At 46.7% G+C, this 21,787-nt stretch overlaps 1 protein-coding gene across 3 annotated transcripts in view; it reads left to right on the top strand.

Moving 5' to 3' along the window:
* Positions 1 to 21,787, top strand: part of LOC147190510 (triple functional domain protein-like) — a 48,966-nt gene that overhangs the window by 14,829 nt on the left and 12,350 nt on the right. Inside the window, exons 4-36 of one of the 3 annotated variants that reach the window (XM_086136119.1) lie at positions 1,611 to 1,725; positions 2,680 to 2,872; positions 4,765 to 4,869; positions 5,434 to 5,630; positions 5,722 to 5,974; positions 7,438 to 7,560; positions 7,887 to 8,078; positions 8,625 to 8,756; positions 8,873 to 9,103; positions 10,003 to 10,125; positions 10,664 to 10,855; positions 11,247 to 11,416; positions 13,095 to 13,269; positions 13,354 to 13,549; positions 14,498 to 14,664; positions 14,751 to 14,870; positions 14,982 to 15,173; positions 15,345 to 15,494; positions 15,576 to 15,690; positions 16,877 to 16,992; positions 17,070 to 17,192; positions 17,267 to 17,461; positions 17,599 to 17,714; positions 18,171 to 18,237; positions 18,322 to 18,431; positions 18,650 to 18,719; positions 18,798 to 18,887; positions 18,989 to 19,081; positions 19,197 to 19,308; positions 19,380 to 19,570; positions 19,643 to 19,744; positions 21,012 to 21,041; positions 21,476 to 21,618. In XM_086136119.1, coding sequence (XP_085992245.1) covers positions 1,611 to 1,725; positions 2,680 to 2,872; positions 4,765 to 4,869; positions 5,434 to 5,630; positions 5,722 to 5,974; positions 7,438 to 7,560; positions 7,887 to 8,078; positions 8,625 to 8,756; positions 8,873 to 9,103; positions 10,003 to 10,125; positions 10,664 to 10,855; positions 11,247 to 11,416; positions 13,095 to 13,269; positions 13,354 to 13,549; positions 14,498 to 14,664; positions 14,751 to 14,870; positions 14,982 to 15,173; positions 15,345 to 15,494; positions 15,576 to 15,690; positions 16,877 to 16,992; positions 17,070 to 17,192; positions 17,267 to 17,461; positions 17,599 to 17,714; positions 18,171 to 18,237; positions 18,322 to 18,431; positions 18,650 to 18,719; positions 18,798 to 18,887; positions 18,989 to 19,081; positions 19,197 to 19,308; positions 19,380 to 19,570; positions 19,643 to 19,744; positions 21,012 to 21,041; positions 21,476 to 21,618 — 4,699 coding nt within the window. Of the gene's footprint in view, positions 1 to 1,610; positions 1,726 to 2,112; positions 2,192 to 2,679; positions 2,873 to 4,764; positions 4,870 to 5,433; positions 5,631 to 5,721; positions 5,975 to 7,437; positions 7,561 to 7,886; positions 8,079 to 8,624; positions 8,757 to 8,872; positions 9,104 to 10,002; positions 10,126 to 10,663; positions 10,856 to 11,246; positions 11,417 to 13,094; positions 13,270 to 13,353; positions 13,550 to 14,497; positions 14,665 to 14,750; positions 14,871 to 14,981; positions 15,174 to 15,344; positions 15,495 to 15,575; positions 15,691 to 16,876; positions 16,993 to 17,069; positions 17,193 to 17,266; positions 17,462 to 17,598; positions 17,715 to 18,170; positions 18,238 to 18,321; positions 18,432 to 18,649; positions 18,720 to 18,797; positions 18,888 to 18,988; positions 19,082 to 19,196; positions 19,309 to 19,379; positions 19,571 to 19,642; positions 19,745 to 21,011; positions 21,042 to 21,475; positions 21,619 to 21,787 lie in introns of those variants that run through there. The other 2 variants (XM_086136121.1, XM_086136120.1) reach the window with 2 other exon arrangements.

The raw sequence follows: 21,787 nt of genomic DNA, 5'->3' as shown, positions 1-21,787 counted from the left end.
ACGGCTCCAAAAAAAAAAAAAAGACAAATACAATTTTGGGTGTTCGGACTAGCACCTTGCACTGTGCACGTTGCTGAGGGATTTCTCTACTTGTACATCCAACATTTCAAATAAGGTTATGAACGTACAACGATGTGCCGAAGGCAGACTTTTCGTGAATATTTTGGTCGCACGGCGAACCCAAAAGGTTCCATCAGGAGCTCGAGAGTCAATAGTTGGCCCTTTGCCTTGACCCCGCCCGCATGCATGAATGCAAACCTCCCCCGCCGGTTGTCTCGTCAGCGCCAGCAGAGCTGTCCAGTGTCGATGCCCCGCCCCCGCCCCGCACTGCATATGTGACCATCCGTCAGTGTTTGTATTCGAGTACTTGTGTGTGTCTGTGGGTGTCTGTGTAACTGTGTATGTGACTTTTCTGTCTGACACACCACCCACAAACAGACACACACACAGTGTGTGTCGTGTGTACCACTTTGTGTCAATGTGTGCGTGCGTGCCAGTGTGTTTTCCAATGTGCCTGTCTGTTTCAGTATCACCTACAGTATGTCAGTGTGGGCCATTGTTTTTCTTTTCTTTTTCTTTTTTTTTTTTTTATTGTCTTTGCACTCTTGATTTTGGGAAGGTCAAACAGAATAGCAGTGACAGTCACGATGACTCAGACAAACACACCGATATGCAGAGAAACAAAGTGGGAGAGACGGCGTTGCCATAGTGACGGCAAATCGTCTGCAGCGGCATCCCCCGAGTTGTAATTGGGTTCATATTGAAGAAAGGGGACCCAAAAAAAAAGAGATTGCAGATGGGGTCGAACGAGCCATGTTATTATATCTGTCTCCTAAAACTCTGTTTTTATTTATTTATTTGTTGGGTTTTACATTTTCGTGCTCCCTGCACGCCGCCTCGACTGACTAATTTGTGGGCTGAGCACATTCATCTCGTGTTTACCAGCACAGCATCTCTACATGCTTCCATTTGCCGAGCAAAATGTTCTGTGTTCCCAATCTTATGCGATTGTGAGGCAGTATAATGGAAATTCCTCCTGCTGGCCCATTTTCTGCAAACAGTAAGATGTGGTTTTAGGCAGCGTATGGTGTAAGAGCGCAGGCAACAGGAAGTCAGTCAGCATACCGAGAAGTTACAGCCGGCTGCCCGCATGCTCAATGTGACCGCTGCTTCTTGTTTATTGCTCCCTGCAGCATTCGCAACTGATCTGCCGTCCAAAATATCAAAGAAAAATGCCTCTGCTTGGACATACATTAAGGCATACGATGCGATGGGAGATTCTTACTCGCCCGATTTACATTGCACGATTGACAGTGTCGGATGCCGTGATGCGTAGCCGAATTGTGCAAAAAGATGAGAACATTTCCTGTTTCTGATGAAGGTGATGCAACAGATGCGCGGTCAGTTCAAACGGAAAGATGTGATTCATTAACATAGAATCTGTTTTCAAGCCCCGTGGCAGATGCGCTCAGATGTAACGAAAAGTGGATCAGAGTATCATATTGGCCAATGGCAACGATGTAGTAAGGACAAAAAGTAGTGGGTATGAAGTTGTTCCTTGTAGTTTCTCACTTCGCCACCAAAAAAGACTATATGTTTTTGTGTCTTAGGTGGCAGGGACCGACGCGGTGGTCCAGTGTTAACCTTCCCATCACGCAGCAACCATGACAGAATACGGACCGATGACCTGAGGAGACTGATCGCCTACCTGGCTGGCATTCCCAGGTCTGACTCTTATTTTGCCCCTCTTAATTATTATTTTTTTTTAAATGCACATGGATGTCCAAATCAAGTTTGTGTGTGAGCGCATACGTGAAAGTGCTGAGTGCAGCGTGTGACGTTTGAGAGGACAAGCGACGGAGAGTGAGAGAAGGGAATTATTCAAGAGCGGTTAGCTTGCTGCATTTAAAAAAATAATAATTTCTTGGCTGCTAAAAAATCAGTTGAGATGCCCAGAAAGGACATGAGGGAAAGCCTGGATGGGTATCGGAGCGCGAGGGAAGGGAAGAAGGGAGCCACTGGGAGAAAGCAGTGAGGAGGAGGAGGGGAAGGATTAAAAACCCACAGAGATGGAACGCGCATGTGTGAGCTCGTGTGCGCGCGTGCGTGTGTGCAGAAGCAAAACAAAACGTCTCAGTCGCTGAGGCAGTGCAGCAGTCATAGTCAGTGTGGACCGGTACTCGCTTTGCAGGTAAATCCCTCCATTCATCTCCATTTCATCATTCAAATACACGCCTATAAAAGTCAAGTTTTAAAATGACCATCCACGTCATCATTTGGTAAAGTGCGTTTGTATTTGGCAGCTGTACGTTTTGTCCTGTTCTATTTCAGAAACACGCTCTCGTGGTGGACGACCTTTCCAATCTCGTGGAAGTAGTTTTAGTGGAAAAGGAGGGTTCAGAAATAGTTCACGTCACAGCAGATGTACAAAATGCGCAGATGATTAGTCATTTTTTTGATGGTGTGCTGAGGGTTGACGAGTCGTCGCAGGTTTCACCGAGCGTGTGTGTGGGCGGCTGTGTGTGAGTGGGTGTGTGGGATGCATGTTTTGACTGCATCTGCTTGTAACGCGATAGAGAACTGCCTCACCTCATGGATTTTCCCCCCTCTCTCCCCCCCTGTCCTTTCCGTCATCTGTCCCCTCTTGCTGGATTACCTCCAACCTCCGCCTGCCTCCAGCGACGAGGTCTGTAAACATGGCTTCACGGTCATCGTGGACATGCGCGGCTCCAAGTGGGACAGCATCAAGCCACTGCTGAAGATCCTGCAGGAGTCGTTCCCATCGTGCATCCACGTCGCTCTCATCATCAAGCCCGACAACTTCTGGCAAAAGCAGAGGACCAATTTCGGCAGCTCCAAGTTTGAGTTTGAGGTAAGGTGGCTTGACTGAAACGATAACTCCATTTTCTTGTTGCTGTATTTTTACTGTCAACCCAGGCGGTAATTGCAGTAGTGTACGTTGTTCACACTCCCACAATAGTGGATATTTTTCAGTGGGCATTTTTTAAAAATCAGGTTTTAATGTTTATAGACAAGTTCAAATTTAGAATTTTGCGTACCTGCAACCCCCACGTTGTGCTGTAACATGCCGGACAGTCTACTGAAAGAGATGCAGTGCAATTAAGTGTGCAAAGAAGGTCTCATACTCATCTGCAGTAATACTAATTGTTCCCACGGAGCAGAGGGAATGGAAGCCTGTGAGTATTATTGGAGCAGAATTAGTACATATGTTTGTGTTACTGCTCCATGTGTGTTAGGGCCGCTGTAAAACAAGCAACGTCGCTGAACGGCACGGTGGCCACTGCGGTTGCGGTAGGCGGCGTTGCAATGGTGTAGATGTGAGAGCCAAACAAAAATGCCATTTTCTATCAAATTCATCTTTCACCACAAAAATGAAATTTTGGGGTATGATGCGAGCTTAGGCTTACCACTGCCAAAGCCATACCAATCCTCTCGATATATATTGCTTCACCATAACACATTACTGTATTTAAAAATTCATCTGCACCTGTGGCTGAAAAGCGCAACGCGGGGAGACTCTGCTGTCGTAATTCTCGAGCGCAGTAAATGAACGGGGCTTATGCTTGCCGACAGCCTCTCGGATAGCCACACACTCTCCTTTGTCACCCGTTTCTTCTCTTTGTATTATTATAACGTAGCTCAAACGGCAAGAGAAATCAGCTCCTTCCTTCACAGTTGCACCATGTTGTTTGTGGCTCAACAAAAAGAATACAGCACAGCAGTGGTCCCCAATCTTGTGGTGCTGAGCCACACGAGAATTATTGATGAAGCCTTGGCAAAGGTCTGCTCTACTTAAACGTGCCTTCCTCTGCTTATAATTTCAGTTCATTCAGATGAGTTTAGCGATTTTGTGATCCCCAGTTATCATCTGATCCAACAACAACACCCCCCGCCGCCTCAAAAAAGGAAGCTCTCATTGTTCACCGCCAGACTCTCACTGAACTACTATTGTCGCACGTCCATATCGATTATTTGAGTGGCAAAGTCAGGCGCGCAAGCTGCCATCGAAACACTGTAAACTTCCACTCTGTGAAAGAGCTGCTCGTCAGACTGCCTTTATTCACTTCATCAGCCATGACAGTAATTCATTTATGAATTGCATGTTTCTGTATGTGATGAAAAATAAATGCTCATGGCTCATTTCCTCTCTCACACGCTCACAAATCAATTAACCTGGCAACAATACCCACAACACAATGGCGTCAACACCCCCCCCCCGCATCGGTCGGCCCTCAGCGAGCTGTGTAGCCTCGCTTCTCTGCCCATGTGTGTGGGGGTGTTGTGCGGAGGAGGAGGCTTTGCACAAAATGCGTCGAGTTGCTCAAGGCTTCTCCTCGCTCTCCTGTGCGCAAAAATGCAATGTTGTCAAATGCGATTGTTGCCTTGTAAGATGTTATATTGCATTAGTAGATCATCATGGGGGAGTAAATGGCTCACCGAGTTGCGAGGGATCCTGGGTTTGACGCCGCACAGCCTCCAAATTTCAAGCTCACTGACATAATTGGAGGAAGACCAAGTGTTCACGTCAACTGCTAAATGCTTAATGAGTTGGCCACACGGTCTGCGGAGATTAGTGAAGACTCGTGCTAATTCTGCTCCATTAGGATCCCGTGTTGGTAGTTTTCGGGAGGTAAATGTTGAGCTCAAGGGCGCTAATTAAAAAGTTCTCAACAGAGAGGATTAGATGAAGCAATTTACACCCATTTGACTGACTCCGCTTTTGATCTCTATCTTTTCCCCCAGACTACCATGGTTTCACTCGAGGGCCTGACGAAGGTGGTGGACCCTTCCCAGCTGACGTCGGACTTTGACGGCAGCCTGGACTACAATCATGAAGAGTGGATTGAGGTGAGAAGCCTTTACTGACTTTTCAACAGGATTTTTGCTAGAGGTGGGAGAGTCACTTTACAGCCTCCAAGTTTCAAGCAAGTTCCAACCTATTGTGGCAGAAATCTGTGTATTAGATGATTATTCTCGCTTAATCAACCCAAGTATTGATACTGATTTACATTTTTTGCTCAGAAAAAAAACCCCAATCGTGTCATGTATGTGTTTTGGCCAAAAAACGGCAACAGTTTTGGAAGAGGTAAATTGTAAATGGAAGTTCCTCAGTCAGATTAAAATGTTCACCATGACCTCGGTCAGATGTGCAGCAGATGCGGGACACAGATAGTAGACGGAATGGGACCCAGGAGTGAACCCTGTGGGATACCTGTGAAAAGATCTTTGAAAGTAAACCTTGAAAGTAAAGTTGTATTATGTATTTTAACACACTGAGATATGATTTGAATCAATTGGATGTAGACCGGAAACATTTAAATTGATTAAATTTAGACTGGAGAATCTGATGTGACTCAAGTCCCGCCGCGCTGGTTTTGCTCAACGGAGTGACTTTGTTGGCTTCCCGTCCAGGTCCGCGTGGCGTTTGAGGAGTTCTCCGGTCACGCCACGCAGATGCTCGCCCGGCTGGAGGAGATGCAGGAAACAGTGTCACGTAAAGACTTCCCACAGGACCTGGAGGGAGCGCGTAGGATGATCGAAGAACATGCCACGCTAAAGAAAAAGGTCATCAAAGCGCCCATAGAGGAGCTGGACGCGGAGGGACAAAGGTAGCCATGCAATGTTTTGATAACACACACATGTTTTAAAAACCATTTGGTTTATGAATGGTTGATTTCTGCCATGTCACACTCAATCCAGGCTACTGCAGCGGATCCAGAGCAGCGAGCCTTCCTCCAACCGTAATGGTGGCGGTGGCGGCAGCAACACGAGCATCAGCGGCGGCGGCGCTGGGGTGTCCAATGTCGACACGCAGGGCTTGGTTCCACGTATCACCCAGCTGCTGGACAAGCTGCACAGCACCCGACAGCACCTCCACCAGGCTTGGCATGTCCGCAAGCTGCAGCTGGACCAGTGCTTCCAGCTCCGCCTCTTCGAGCAGGATGCTGAGAAGGTCGGTTGGCCGGGTGTTGGCGGTGTCGCTCACTGCGAGCGATGATGCGGCGGTAATTCGGAACAACAGCGGCCGATCACTGTGGGGCACGCAATATAAACACAACCTACTTATGGCCGCGGTGAATTGATTTTCACTGTGTGTGCCGAGCACATCGATTCAGGCCAGCTTTTGTTTTAAAGGAGGAAAAAAGTACAACAAACCCCCGTTTGTCATTGGGGATATATTTGACATGCAGCTTGGTATAGGAACAATATGAAAAAGAAATTCAGCACATTTAAGGTAATGTTAATGGATTATTACAACACCTTCTTTGAATGAAGGTTCGCAACCTGCTACGAGAGGCGGAGTATTCACAATTACTGAAATAAAGATAAACGTGCAATCAAGGCAAATTCGTAGTTAACTAGCATGGCGATGTTGCCTCACAAAGCAGAGAAGTAGAGTCTCATTTTCTGGGGAATAAGTAGTTTTTTTTAATTTTCACTTTTATTAATGTACCTTCCATGCCTGTTCAATGGGAAAAAAATTATATCACCAAACATTTTAGATCTTATTGCTTAGATTTGCCATCCCGTTCGAAATAGGCCTGCACCTTCTTTTAACACACTTTAACTTAATAAAACACCACACAGTTCTGGTTCTCAAGTTTGTCCCAAAAATAAATTGAAGCTGTTTATTCCTCAACTCCACTGAGATTGCCAGCGATTGCAAAATTTTCGCTTTTCACAAGACGCAGGTGTGATGTTGCCGTCATCCATTTTTCCTGAGTTTGAGTGGGCAAGTAGTAACCACCAAGCGGGCTGGTGCTTGAATAATGAGTGGCCAATCCATGTCACGGTGACGAACTCAAATGCGCTTGTTTTTGCAGTAAAACACTGTTATTACAGTAAAACCACGTAAACCTTGAAACAGCTGCTGCTGTTCCACACGCGGTGCAGAAACACACACAAAAAAAAGCTATTTTATCGAACCCACGGGCGTATATGCTCACTGCTCTGTAGCAACAATTCTTGCTGGAGTTTTGTTGCGGACTGCGTCTGCCTCCTCTCGCTCCGCTTTTCGTCGAGCGGTATTCCTGTACCTGACAACTGATAAAAGCCACTGCATGAAAAAAGACAGAATGAGGCAAATTTACCAGATCAATCTTGAAGCGAACGAAGGAGAAAAAAAACATCGAAAAAGCGGGTTGCGATACCACAGATAGCTGCTGTCTTAGATACACTGCGGTAGCAGAAGCTTGTTGCTAGGACACCATAGGCCACCAGTTGTTCTCTGGATGAGGCTACACTTAATAGATTCATTTGTCTGCATGCTGACCTGGAAAGATGGCAGCTCCGCACCGGCTGCGGTTCACCAACGCACCTGCACTGCTTGTATCCCACCTGGTACACAATCAAGTGTCAACAATATCTTTATTTCTGTGTGTGTTTGCTCTTTCTTCTCCCCGCCCCGTGCCACAGATGTTTGACTGGATCATGCACAACAAGGGTTTGTTCCTGGCTGGCTACACCGAGATTGGCAACAACCACCCGCACGCCGTGGAGCTGCAAACCCAACACAACCACTTTGCTATGAACTGCATGGTAAGACGCACACTTAGTCACAGCGCGCTCCCGTGACCAGTGCGCTATTCATGTCCCGCCCTTACGGACAGGACAGTCAAGCATCCAAACGTTGCACGTTCCACTGTATGCGCCTGCTCACGTAGATAAGGAGGCCTCGATGTTTGGGAGTTGAACCAGAGCCGCCTCTATTTGCACGGACCTTGTTTTAGTCCTGCTTTTCACCCCACATTACATAAGCATTATGAAACTAGTGAGCCCCCGGAGATCCTCTCCACACTTGAGAAATGAAGGCGATGCACAAGTCGAGCCGTAGAAGTTGTTCAGTGAATCTGTCTGCTCCTCAGAATGTCTACGTGAACATCAACCGCATTATGTCGGTGGGCAACCGGCTGCTGGAATCGGGCCACTACGCCTCCCATCAAATCAAGCAGATCTCCGGCCAGCTGGAGCAGGAGTGGAAGGCCTTTGCGGCCGCGCTGGACGAGCGCAGCACGCTGCTGGAGATGTCCGCCAGCTTTCACCAGAAGTGTGATCAGGTTTGGGAAATGCACACTCATATAATGTATACAAATGGGGCATCTCCCTATTGGCTGGATTCAGTACTCGGGCTTTTCCAATACCAATTTGACTTGATTAAACCAGCAAAGCCTGATGTATGCGCCACATTTGCATTCATTTGCATACATGACATTTCCATACATCTTGTCCAGCGTTATTCCTGCTCATTAGTGGCAAGATAGAATGGCCGGAAGCCAGTTTGGGAACGTTCTTGGTTTCATTTCCCTGACCTGGAACAAGTCTTTCATGTCTGTGAGCAGGAATAGAAATTGTTCGGCCTTAATCTCACCCATTTTAAAGATGCACTCGTCCATCTTGCTTTCATCATGAGAGCAATATTTAAAGGCTCTAATAATAATCTCACATGGCCTTTTGTCTCACACATGAGGCTTTAGGAAGTACTTTTCAGTCACTGCAGGCCAATTAGCATCCCCAGTGAGTTCATAAACCTAGTGGAACGGTAAAGAAAAGGCTGTCTTACTAGCACGTGACAGTTTCTGCCCTCTCCTCCCGCCCCTCTGCAGTACATGAGCAACGTGGAGTCGTGGTGTAAGGCCTGTGGCGAAGTAGATTTACCCTCCGAGCTACAGGACCTGGAAGATGCCATTCATCACCACCAAGGCTTATACGAGCACATCACCGCTGCTTACTCAGAGGTACAAAAAATCCATTAGGATGTTACAATTGGACTCTTTGTCACTGAAAATGGAGAATTCCGCCATATTTTTTATTTTTTATTTTGGATCTGTCTTCCCTTCATTTCGAACCCCAGGTGAGCCAGGATGGCAAAGCCTTGTTGGACAAACTGCAGCGACCGCTCACGCCAGGCAGCGCCGACTCGCTGACGGCATCGGCCAACTACTCCAAAGCGGTGCATCATGTCCTGGATATCATCCACGAGGTGCTGCATCATCAGAGGCAGCTGGAGAATATCTGGCAACACCGCAAGGTCCGCCTGCACCAGCGGCTGCAGCTCTGCGTCTTTCAGCAGGACGTTCAGCAGGTACGCACAAAATTTTATCTCTTTATTTATTTGTACTCATCGTAGTTGTTTTAGTTCGAGTTGATTCAATTACCTGGGAGTTGACAAAAATGACCTTAAATTTAGTAGATTGAAACTGTTTGTTTGAATGAAAAACACTTTATATGGTGAAAGTTATCTGTTCAAATGAAACCTTTCCTAATCACTTTATTTGAATACCACAAAAATATTGAAGGCACTCTGTGTGATCTCTCTCAGCATTAAACACAGTAAACATGAGTGCCATTTATGGTTCAAATGGTCATTGCTCATGTGCTGTCAGTATCACTGAAGCATCCAACACATTTATTTGCTTCGATTCATTTGAAGCTGTTGTTCTTGCTACCTTGTGACACTAAATATCCTCACCTCGGTAAAGGTGTGACATTTTAAAAGTATGCCGGTGTCACAACTGATGGATTGTGAAAGCTTTTTATGGTGGAGGTTTTTTTGTTTAGTTTTTTTGTGTGTGCGCAGCCCCTCACAAAGTGTGAAAATCAACATTGCATTTTGGGGGGGAGCAAATGTGTTGCACCAGTCAAAGGTCGCAAAACCAAGTGGATTCAAAATGAGATGTGAATGTTCCAAAAAGGTCCCGACGTATGATAATGTGTATACGGACTGTCCTAAAATATCAGGGGGCATTCTGCACCGTGTTGACATGGCAACCGTTGCCACAGAGCGTGCATGCAGATGCTGTGAGGCTGCAAGTGAGAGGCTCCACAGATAACACAGATTGTAATCATCTCTGCAGTGTTTCTTCTTTGAACCATATTTACAACTGCAAGCGTGACGTAATAGCTCCCCCGTAGCAAGCGTGACGTAATAGCTCCCCCGTACGGTGGCCCCTGTGTTCATCGTCTCCCGTTCTGTCATCGCAGGTACTAGACTGGATAGAGAACCACGGCGAGGCCTTCCTCAGCAAGCACACAGGTGTGGGCAAGTCCCTCCATCGAGCCCGAGCCCTCCAGAAACGACATGAAGACTTTGAGGAGGTGGCGCAGGTACACAAAAAAAAGAAAATTACTGCCGTGCATAAGGTCCATTCCGTTCATTAACTGGGGCAAGTGAGGCTCCACTGTGTTGAATGTGAGTAACGAAAAGTAAACATTCTCTCTCTCTCTCTCTCTCTCTCTCTGTGATAAATGACAAGCATTGGTTGTAATTTCACTCGTGGAGGCATCACATCATCATCAAGCCTAATGTATGGATCTCTGAATGTGGCGCATGCAGCTGACACCGTTTCAGAAATAGGCAGCTCACAAAAAGAATTGGTCATTTCACACCCGGGTGGACAAGCGCTCCACGGACCCAAATATCTGTGTACAAGCCAATGAAAAGTACATTTGGTCTGCTTGACATGCTCCAGCAACAACATTATTCTCGTACATAATGCTTGTTAATTATATGATCCATTGGTGCTGTAATAACAATAATGATCATCTCTTTCATCGCACTAAATGGCGTCAAGTTTGTCCTCCCTGCGTGTTCACGATGGAAACGCGTTCGCCTCCTCACTTTGTCCGTCCCCTCCTGGTGTAGAACACTTACACCAATGCAGACAAGCTACTGGAGGCGGCCGAACAGCTGGCCCAGACGGGAGAGTGCGACCCGGAGGAGATCTACCAGGCCGCCCACCAGCTTGAAGACCGGATCCAAGACTTTGTTCGCCGCGTGGAGCAGCGCAAAGTCCTGCTGGACATGTCTGTCGCCTTCCACACGCACGTCAAAGAGGTGGGCAGACGGACGGAGGGGATCGTGGGTTGGTGACGTAATGCTAAAGTGGATGGTGGGCTGCCTGTTGAGAGCCGTTTACACCGTCAAGGCAGATAATTTTCACACTGTATTCTATTGTCCTGACATATGATTAGTCAACTCTGAAGCAAATGAGGAGGCCACAAAGGAAAATATGGCAGGAAAAAAAAACTGCCAATAAAATAATTTTTGGGGTGTTTGTCATTTTGGCCCAACCTGTAAATATGTAAGAATCACTGACCAATTTACTCCATCCATCCATTTTCTGTACTGCTCAAGATGGTTGGGGATGTGGAGTCCTTCAGTACTTCCTGAAGTAAAAATTAATTTGCGCTGCTGCTCTCGCACCCCCTTTTTTTTTTTTTTTAAGCTGTGGACGTGGCTGGAGGAGCTCCAGAAGGAGTTGCTGGATGACGTGTACGCCGAGTCGGTGGAAGCCGTCCAGGATCTGATCAAACGCTTCGGGCAGCAGCAGCAGACCACGCTGCAAGTCACAGTCAACGTCATCAAGGAGGGCGAGGACCTCATCCAGCAGCTCAGGTAGCCACAATGGCAAAGCTGTCACAAAGGAAAAAAAATGTGTGAAATGTTCTGAAAAATGAATCGAGAACCAGTTTAAAAAGAAAGCGACTGGGAGTCGGAGAAGCATTTGCAGCTGACCCTTGGCTTCCATTTCTGTTTTCATACTCTTCATCCATCTCTTCTTGCTCTGCTTTTTTTCCCCCTCCTCATTTGTTCTGTTCATCATGGCCTCGTCCCTGGTGTGTTGGCTCCATCGTGTATTGCGTAACTGCGCTTTTAAAAGCTTACGTCTAATTGTGCGGCAGTCTCCTCCACACATCTCTGGTGTACGTGTGTTCGTGAGCGTGTGGGAGTGTTTGCGATAAGCCTCCAAACACCAATCAGTTGTCAACTTTCTCACTTGTTTGCCCTTTTTTGTTCAGCGATTGCATGTTGTTTTTGTTTCTCTCAAAAATGAAGAATCCATGCGTCATTTGTATGCATTCACATATGACCATACTGTATTATTTCAGACTCAATTTTATTGTATTTCTGGCCCCGTCGCTGTCATCATTTTCCAGCACTGAGCTTACGGCATCCTCAGCAGGTTGCTACAGAGAGACTGGAAAAGTCACCGAAAGGCATTGAAATGAACATCCTTTGAAATCAAATTTAATAAGATGTCTTCCGGATTTTGCCGTTCAACAGCAAGTTAGACATGTCAAGGTTATGAAGACAAGGCTTTGAAGTCAAGATGGCGCCCGAGTAGGCAGCCGTCGGCAAGTGCTCTCATGAGCCTTGCTTTTTTTGTTGTTTTTGTGTTTGTTTTGTCACTTTGTGTTTGTTGTTACGTCGTGTGGACCTGATGTGGGCTTTTTCAGCATTTTTTGGCCACGACATTCATCAAGGAGGAGACTCTGTGCTTGGTGGTTGCGCCCTCTCGGCAGCACGCCTGTACCAGCACAGATTTTGATTGGGAGGAATGTTGGCGCCATTTGACTGTCGTTGCTGGACAGTCCCGGGGCGCTTGTGTCTTGCGCCTGGAATGGGCAGCATTTTTCACAGCCCCGCTTTGTTCAGCGGAGAGATCGGTGCTGTTGAACGGTCTGCGGCTGGATGGATGTAAGTCTTGAGGAGCCGACGATGAGAAGAAAGGAGCGTTAGCGCGGAGCGCCGATGCGGATTTGGAGCTGGGAGTCGCGGCTTGGAGTTTGAAGCGGATTACGTGGGACAGGAGAAGTGAACTCATCTCTTTTCGTCAATGGACGCTACAGCTTCGTGTTTGCTTTCAAAACTTATCTTGTAACAGACGTGTGCACATTTTCAGCATGACGTCTCTGATCCACTGGTGAAAGGGCACTTTGATCCTCTCCTCTTTCATCTAGAACTGCTTCAGACAACAAAGTGTATGCAGAAAAGTGGTGAAGATTGCACGACTGTCTGTGTCCTATGTGTTGTGTTGTGTTATTTTTGTTATTTTGACTTTAAAATGGCGCCGCGAGAGTGGCTGCCTTTCCAGCAGCTCCTACATTTTGTTCTACTTCTTCCTTTCATAACTTTGCTGCTGTGAATTGGGAATTTCTCCATTGCGAGACTAATAAAGGTTTTCGTTATAGTACATTGAGGTTCATCCCAAAAGCCCCGTATCCCTAACTTTGAGTGTCGTAGTGTACCATTTGCATACTTTATAGTTTGACTGCGTGTCTCCCATTACCAGGGACTCGGCCATCTCGAGCAACAAAACGCCGCACAACAGCTCCATCAACCACATTGAGAGTGTGCTGCAGCAGCTGGATGAGGCTCAGGCCCAGATGGAGGAGCTCTTCCAGGAAAGGAAGATCAAACTGGAGCTATTCCTCCAGCTACGCATCTTCGAGAGGGACGCCATTGATGTGAGATGTATTTTCTTTTTAAATGCACATGCCGCCGCTTAGTCGTCTTCCATCACTTTGACTACGCGTCGCTCCCGCCCTTAGATTATCTCCGACCTGGAGTCGTGGAACGAGGAGCTGACGGGTCAGATGAGCGACTTTGACACGGAGGACCTGACGGTGGCTGAGCAGAGGCTGCAGCATCACGCCGACAAGGCCTTGACCATGAACAACCTCACCTTTGACGTCATCCACCAGGGACAGGAGCTGCTTCAGTGTGTTAATGAAGTCCAGGCTTCTGGTAAGTCCCTTTTGAAAGAGAAATGAAGACCCAAGTTTTTTTTAACATCCAAACTTGAGGGTAGAAACAGAAGCTGTGGCAGAGCACATTCTTCTTGCTGTGCCGGAGTTTGATATTGATACTGCGGAGGTGTTTGGAGGGTCACATTTGGCCAGTGTATTTGATGAGAGGCGCCCACGCACAAAAGCATCAAAATTCACCTGTGAGGCCGCATGTTAATGGCCGCGCAAGAAGCGCGTCGCATTGTTGGCTTGGAGCTTGCTGGCCAATGAAGCCAAAGTGTTTTTTACATGTCGCTTTCAATGTGAACCTCAAAAATAAGTTAGCCAAATTTATTATTGTAGTGTTGGATTGGACACTAGGGTTTTATTTTTGTGTTTTCTGTTGTCATAATGACAATTATGGTAATCCTTGGCATTGCAGTGTTTATTTATTTTTTGATGACCTCATTATCGGAACATGTTTGTTTCTTTGAACACCTCTTATGCTTGTGGCAGCTTGGTCCAAAAAGGCTTGAAGTGAATTGAAGAGCATAATTTAGACAAAAGTAGTGATTTTCCACGATGTTCTGGCATCTCGATGACAAGGACCTATGTTGAGTTTTATTTAGATAACAGTCGTGCTCAATTACGCACAGATTATTGATCTTCGCGGCGGGGCTTGGTCGCTATCCCCAAGTAAAATCGAAATGGGGTACAGCTCCTCGAGAATCGCTTTGGAAGAGTAGGAACATTTTGTCTTCATAAAGGAATGTTTTAAATTAAGTCATGATATCTCTTGACATAAATCTGCAATGGTAAGATTGATAACATGCACCATGTGTCCGACTTTGCAATATGATTTGCGCCAAATGATACTGTATGTGTGCCGAACGTGGGACGTGACTGCATTGCCTCTGTTCTATGTCCAAGTATATTTCACGTCTCGACTTCTTGTTTTTCCCTCCAGGCGTCGAGCTGCTCTGCGACCGTGACGTGGACATGGCGACCCGTGTTCAGGACCTGCTGGAGTTCCTCCACGAGAAGCAGCAAGAGTTGGACTTAGCCACCGAGCAGCACCGCCGGCACTTGGAGCAGTGCGTCCAGCTGAGACATTTGCAGGCCGAGGTCAAACAGGTGAAACATCGTTGCTTTGACACGGTGTCGCACTTGTTCACAATTTTCCCTTTTGGTGGGGGATTTAATAGTATTTATCCGTGCAGGTTCTGGGTTGGATTCGTAACGGCGAGTCCATGTTAAATGCGGGTCTCATCACGGCCAGCTCCCTGCAGGAAGCCGAGCAGCTGCAGAGGGAACATGAACAGTTTCAGCATGCCATTGAGGTTCCGTTCGTCGATTGCAGTGTTTCCCAACATTTATTGGGCCAATGCTTCTCGTCTCCATCACCGGCCACCCCCTCATTGTGTTTTTTTCCCCCCGCTTTCTGCCTGCAGAAGACCCACCAGAGCGCCCTGCAGGTTCAACAGAAGGCCGAGGCTCTGCTGCAGGCCAACCACTACGACATGGACTTGATCAGAGAGTGCGCCGAGAGCGTGGCGTCGCACTGGCAGCAGCTCATGCTCAAAATGGAAGACAGGCTCAAGCTGGTCAATGCCTCTGTGGCCTTCTACAAAACTTCGGAGCAAGTAGGACATGCAATAGGCCATATTTCACATTGTAATGCCCCCGCCCCCTTCTTTTTTTAGTGCATGCTATTAATCCGAGTAGGATGCATTTATGGGGCTGAAGAAAAAAAAAACACTGGCGTTGACATTCTCCATTGTAGGAGGCGATATAATATGCTCTTCCCCTTGCAGGTGTGTAGTGTGTTGGAAAGCCTGGAGCAGGAGTATAAGAGGGAGGAGGACTGGTGCGGAGGAGCCGACAAACTTGGCCCCAACTGCGAGACGGACCATGTGACGCCCATGATCAGTAAACACCTGGAGCAGAAGGAAGCCTTCCTCAAGGTTGAAATGAGCCCATGGAAGCTCGAAGCAGTTTCTACGCGACACCTCTGAGCTCGCCCATTTGTTCTTGTTGTCAATCAGGCGTGCACCCTGGCCAGGAGAAATGCGGACGTCTTCCTCAAGTACATGCACAGGAACAGCGTCAACATGCCAGGATTGCTGAGTCACGTCAAAGCACCAGAGCAGCAAGTTAAAAGTCAGTTGGGGGGCTGGTTGGGGAGTGGCTGCACAATTTGTCCTCCAAAGATGGCAATTTAGACAGCGCACCGTATCAAGATGGGCTGGATGGATCTAATAGATGACAAAGAGTCTCCGTTTTAAAGTAGGAATCCATAAGAAATGGTCAATTCGCTACGGATAGGGAATCATTTTCACACATTCAATAGGAATGTTGTGGAAAGCTCTAACTCCACTGACTTGTTTTGGAACGCTTCATAGCGTTACTTTGTAATACCACTGAGCAACATGCCTTCCACAAACTGACTAAAATGCGATTGCGTCAAAGTATTTGTTCAAGAGCAATCAGATTCAGCTTAAGGTGCTAATAAGCTGGTTCTACTGAACTCACTTGTCTTACTGAGGTTTGAGAGCTACTCAATGTCGCTTGCCATAGATGAACTAACTGATTCCTTCCACCTAACTAAAAACGGATTTTTTTTTTTTTTGTTATTAAACTTTTTATTGAATTTTTTAAACGGCTAGAAAAAAAGGAAAACATGGTCACGTGTTTAAATACATAGAACATCATCAGTTCCCGGCATCAAAATAGAACATACATCACATAAACATCCCAGTGAAACGGGTTACAACTCCTGCACTCCCACATATGCAATGTCCTGAACACTGTGCCATAGGAGTAGAAAAATACCAAAATAAAACGCGTTATCTTCTGTCCGGGCTGTCCCGTAGTTTGAAGCAAACCTTTTAGCTCTGGCGTTGGTCTACCTGTGTGTGAGCACAAGAGAAGACATGAAGCCACAAATGATCCTGGACTACAACTCCACCAAATCTGACAGCACACATACTTTGCAATAGTATGCAATACTTTGTAGATAAAACACTGAAAATCTCAGAAAAGTTAAATGAAAAAAAGAAACGTGACATGGAAAAACTTTAAACAGTTCGTAAATAGATTAAAAATTGGTTGTCTGTCTCTTTTCTGAATGTTTACATCATCTTAAACAAAGTTGTTACTGGTGTAACCTGTTTTGTGTGGATTTTTACAGTACGGGTCAAAATGACCCACAACATAATCAATGTGATTTTATTTTTCAACATAATATGAGGGTTAAGTTGTTCGAATTGTTCGATATCGATTTGATTGGAGAATCTTGACTCATCTTTGCTTCCCTTACGTGTGAGTTTTTGTTCCGCTTTTGCAGACATCCTCAATGAGCTACTGCAGAGAGAAAACCGCGTCCTCCACTTCTGGACCATGCGGAAGCGCCGTCTGGACCAGTGTCAGCAGTATGTGGTGTTTGAACGCAGTGCCAAACAGGTGAGAGAGATGGGAGACATTCGTCCAGTTCCGCTTGGGTCAGAAGGCTTGACCGGACATGAAACATTTCTTTTCAGGCCCTTGAGTGGATTCACGACACGGGCGAGTTTTACCTGTCCACACACACCTCCACTGGCTCGAGCATCCACCACACGCAGGAGTTGTTGAAGGAGCACGAGGATTTCCACATCACCGCCAAGGTGGGTCGCGCCTCACTCTCTCGCCTGGCCGGGTGGACGCACGCATGCGAGCCTTGTCGCTTGGTCCTCCCCAGCAAACCAAGGAGCGCGTCAAGCTGCTCATCCAGCTGGCCGGCGGCTTTTGCGACAAAGGTCACAGCCACGCCGGCGAGATCAAGAAGTGGGTGACGGCCGTGGACAAGCGCTACCGGGACTTCTCCCTGCGAATGGACAAGTACCGCTGCAGCCTGGAGAAAGCCTTGGGCATCTCGTCCGACTCCAACAAGGCCGTAAGTCCGTACAAACTCTTGTCGCCCAGTGCGACCCATGTTGTAAATGTATCATCCGCCCGCGGTCTTTGAAGACTGCAAAAATCATACCGGCGGAACACAATGGATCAGCTTTCTCGTCATCTCTTCTTTGTCAGAGTAAGGATCTGCAGCTGGACATCATTCCTGCCACAGCTCCGGGCTCGGACGTCAAGCTGAGGGATGCCGCCCATGAGCTCAACGAGGAGAAACGAAAGTCCGCACGCAGAAAAGAGTACGTCACCACTTCTTCGCCGTTCGTCCGGTTAAAAAAAACCACGGCTGAACAGATGAAGCGAGCTGCTCTCGTGAATCGTGGTTTGCAGTAGTTCTGAGCCAAATGGCTGCCGAATAGCAGATGATGTCAGTGCAAAGGCCCATACGTGATACATTTGCATGATTGAAAGTGTCCTCTCCTTGGCTCAGCTCAAGAACAGCAGATATGCCACTTACGCATCTTACCTAACACGCAGAGGAAGCGAGCGCGTCATTTTTACGAGTCTTACAAATCGCCGCCACTGTGTCCATCAACTACGGCCCCTTCACGACCACGTTTTACAACCTCTGACTGTATTTTACCCAACTGAAGTGTTCTGTGCTCGTTCTGGTAAATGGGGGAAACGACCGGGGGAAACGGCCTGTGAAAAGCTGAGATCGTTGCAATCAATCGTGCCTCGATGTTTTTGTTTAGGTTCATCATGGCAGAGCTGATCCAGACAGAAAAGGCCTACGTGCGAGACCTGCGGGAGTGCATGGATGTCAGTTTGAAATCTACTACTTTCTTTTTTTTTTTTTAAACATCGACAAGCAGCACAAGTGAATCTTCATGTGGCTTCTTGCAGACTTACCTGTGGGAGATGACGAGCGGGGTGGAGGAGATCCCCCCGGGAATCCTCAATAAAGAGCACATCATCTTTGGGAACATGCAGGATCTTTATGAATTCCATCATAAGTAAGCCCTATTTTTTTCCCCTCTGTGCATCTACTCAGCCAAACAAAATACTGAAAACCAAACGAGCGTGTTTTTGCGACCCGTAGAGCGCCTCCAAGTGTTCGCTTAGCTCTTTCCGCATAGTTGCCTCTCCGTACAGGCATTGCGAAAGCCTGTTTTACACCCCGACATGCGTTGTCGGGGTGTAAAACAGGCTTTCGCATCCTCTCCTTTTTCAGCATCTTTCTCAAGGAGCTGGAGAAATACGAGCAGTTGCCTGAAGATGTTGGGCATTGCTTTGTCACGTGGGTATGTGTCACTTCTCAAGAAACATCATGTCGATCACCGGTGAAGAATCTTGATCATTTATGGCTCTCGTTTTTATAGGCCGATAAATTCCAAATGTACGTGAATTACTGCAAGAACAAGCCAGACTCCACTCAGCTCATCCTGGAGCATGCCGGGAACTATTTCGATGTACGTTAAATGTCACAGTGATCACAATAGAACTGCAGGACATGATGTTTTGGTGTCTGACGTATGTTTTTTTTTTTTTCTCTCTCCACGGGGTTTGACAGGAAATTCAGCAAAGGCACCGACTAGCCAACTCAATCTCCTCCTATCTGATTAAACCTGTGCAGAGAATCACAAAATATCAGCTCCTGCTAAAGGTACCTGCATCAAACTGACAAACAAAAAGAGAATAGGTGGTTTGGTAACGCCAGACAACATACAGCAAATGTTTTTTGTTGGTTGTTTTTTTTTTTTTTTTTTGGGCTTTTCTAGGAGCTGCTGACATGCTGTGAAGAAGGCAAAGGCGAGATCAAGGACGGGCTGGAGGTGATGCTCAGCGTTCCCAAGCGAGCCAATGACGCCATGCATCTCTCCATGCTGGAAGGTGAACCACGCATTCAGTCGCTCATTGCTGACGTGTTATTCGCTTACGCTCCCTCCTCCGTCACCCCGCAGGTTTTGATGAGAACATTGAATCGCAAGGCGAGCTGATCCTCCAGGAGTCCTTCCAGGTGTGGGATCCAAAGACTCTGATCCGCAAGGGCCGAGAGAGACACCTGTTCCTCTTTGAGATGTCGCTGGTCTTCAGCAAGGAGGTCAAGGACTCCAACGGCAGGAGCAAATACATCTACAAGAGCAAACTCTTTGTGAGTCCTCCGCAACGCTTTTACCTTTGCGACATTCTCAGTCACATGATTATTACCCGGCTCTCTCCGTAGACCTCCGAGTTAGGGGTGACCGAGCATGTTGAGGGAGATCCCTGCAAGTTTGCTCTTTGGGTGGGACGCACGCCGACGTCAGACAACAAGATCGTTCTCAAGGTAAAATACTCTTGACTTTTTCCCACGAAGCAATTTCATGTCGTACTCTCCAAACTGCACCCTGAAAGACCAAATGAATGACAGCATTTAGATTTTAACAAGTGGAGTTCTCCTTTGTTGACCATGGAGAGAAAAAAAATAGCATTCTTATCGAAGTCAAAGCTATGCTGGCTGTATAAAAAAAGTACTTCAGCTTTATAAGGAAGAAGCGGGAAAAAAAAGATAATATACATTGAAAATGTCAACCAACCCAAAATTGATTTTTCACATGACAAAAATTGATGTTAAAAAAAAAAGAAGAAAAACTCTGATAAAACTGCTGGACCCAACAGTTCATTCGGGTGATGCAGATTTAATGAAAATCAACATTTGTAACATTCACAAATGACTAAATATAGAGTAATGTCATGTAAACACCCTCTGTGTGAAATAATTGGGAATGACACCCAGCAAATAGCAATGAAGATGTTTTTATGCGGTCTTCGTGTTTAAAAAAAAAACGGACTCTGCTTGGTCTGGTCTAGCGTCTTGACTGTTTACTGTCCTCCTTGCTGTCACTCCGAGACGTCTGCGTTTGATCGCATGGGCGGCTTCAAGGTGGCTGGCCACTTTTCTGTCGTCACGATGCCCACCTCAGTTCCGTTTTTTGCACGTCTCTGTTGATCCTTTGCTTTTGATTGCGCCTTGTTAGCGCTCGCGACTGTCTATCCGGGGCTGTGTTTTCTGTGGATGTTTGTCTCCAAAGTCTCTCTGTGGGCTGACATGCTTCCACCAACGCCGCTGACACTTGTTTGACTTCTCAACGCCCACAAGCTGGCTGCATGCCGTTGTTTCGAAGCAACAACTCCACTTTTTATTGATTGGACCACCACTTTTGGTGTCATTTTCTCAAATCCCCCCCACCCCCTCCTTTATTTCCGAAGTGGCAAAAAGGTTGCGATTTGTGTCAGTGTTTGGAAGAGCATGAAGCTAAAGTCAACTTTCCACTGAATAACAAATGGAGTTGCTCAACTAACAGCTATGCAATGCTCTGTACGTGCTATGCGACAAGCTCTCATGACTAACTCCATATTCACCACCGTTACAGTCTGCCACGGTTTTAATTGGGCTACACCATCAAGGCGGGTTGCTGGTCTTGTGCCCCTATTTGTTTTGTTGTTATTTTAATGACCGGTAATCATGTCATTCTATCATGTGATCAAAGAAAATGTATCCACTTGTAAAACCAAACCAGTGAAATTGTCTATCTCATATTTCAAATTCAAAGCTAAGTCAGGGATCCAAACACGGAGCGATGGTGAGTACAAAATATCCCCGCAACACAGCCCTTCAACTTCTCCCAAGTCTGAAACCGCAACGCAAAAGCAACTCTTAATTTTGGGGTCTGATTGTCCGACTGAAAAGTACTTCAAAGCGATAATTGAAGAACCGCGTCGTAGTCCGGAAGTGAATGTGCTGCAAAAGGTCTCAAACTTTGCATTGTACTTATTTATGTATATATATATATATACATATCTTGTTACTTTACTGTATTGACTTTCTTCAGCGTGAAATTTAAAAGAACTCCTGTAACTACCGGAGTGCATCCGTCATCCATCATGTAAACCTCCAGCTGCGAAGAGAAGCCAATGTTTCATTCAGACTTGTGGGAAACACAGAGCGAAACCGCAAATCTCAGACGCGCTTGATTTCCAAATGGCCATAACCTTTGGCTGACCTGCTCATCAACAGGCCTCCAACATTGAGAACAAGCAGGACTGGATCAAGCACATCAGGGAGGTGATCCAGGAGCGCACCATCCACCTGAGGGGTGCGCTCAAGGAACCCATCCATATTCCCAAAGCGAGCACTGCCAAACACCACAAAGGCCGAAGGTAACCAAATGGCAACGTTTAGACGACGGTACACCAACGTGAGCTTTGAGGTCATGACCGACGCACGATGCAATAATCTGTGCGGCGACATAAGAATACGATCCTTGTGTAAACGCGTGGTTCCCGAGCCAATTCTTGTTCGTGTTGTCAGGGTAACGACTGCGGGATA

Source organism: Hippocampus guttulatus, chromosome 18 (genome assembly GCF_054856545.1).
Source record: "Hippocampus guttulatus isolate MCC_2025c chromosome 18, RoL_Hgut_1.0, whole genome shotgun sequence".
In the NCBI taxonomy this organism is placed as follows: domain Eukaryota; kingdom Metazoa; phylum Chordata; class Actinopteri; order Syngnathiformes; family Syngnathidae; genus Hippocampus; species Hippocampus guttulatus.
Note: the sequence above shows the minus strand (reverse complement) of the source record. Positions and strands in the feature narration are given on the sequence as shown.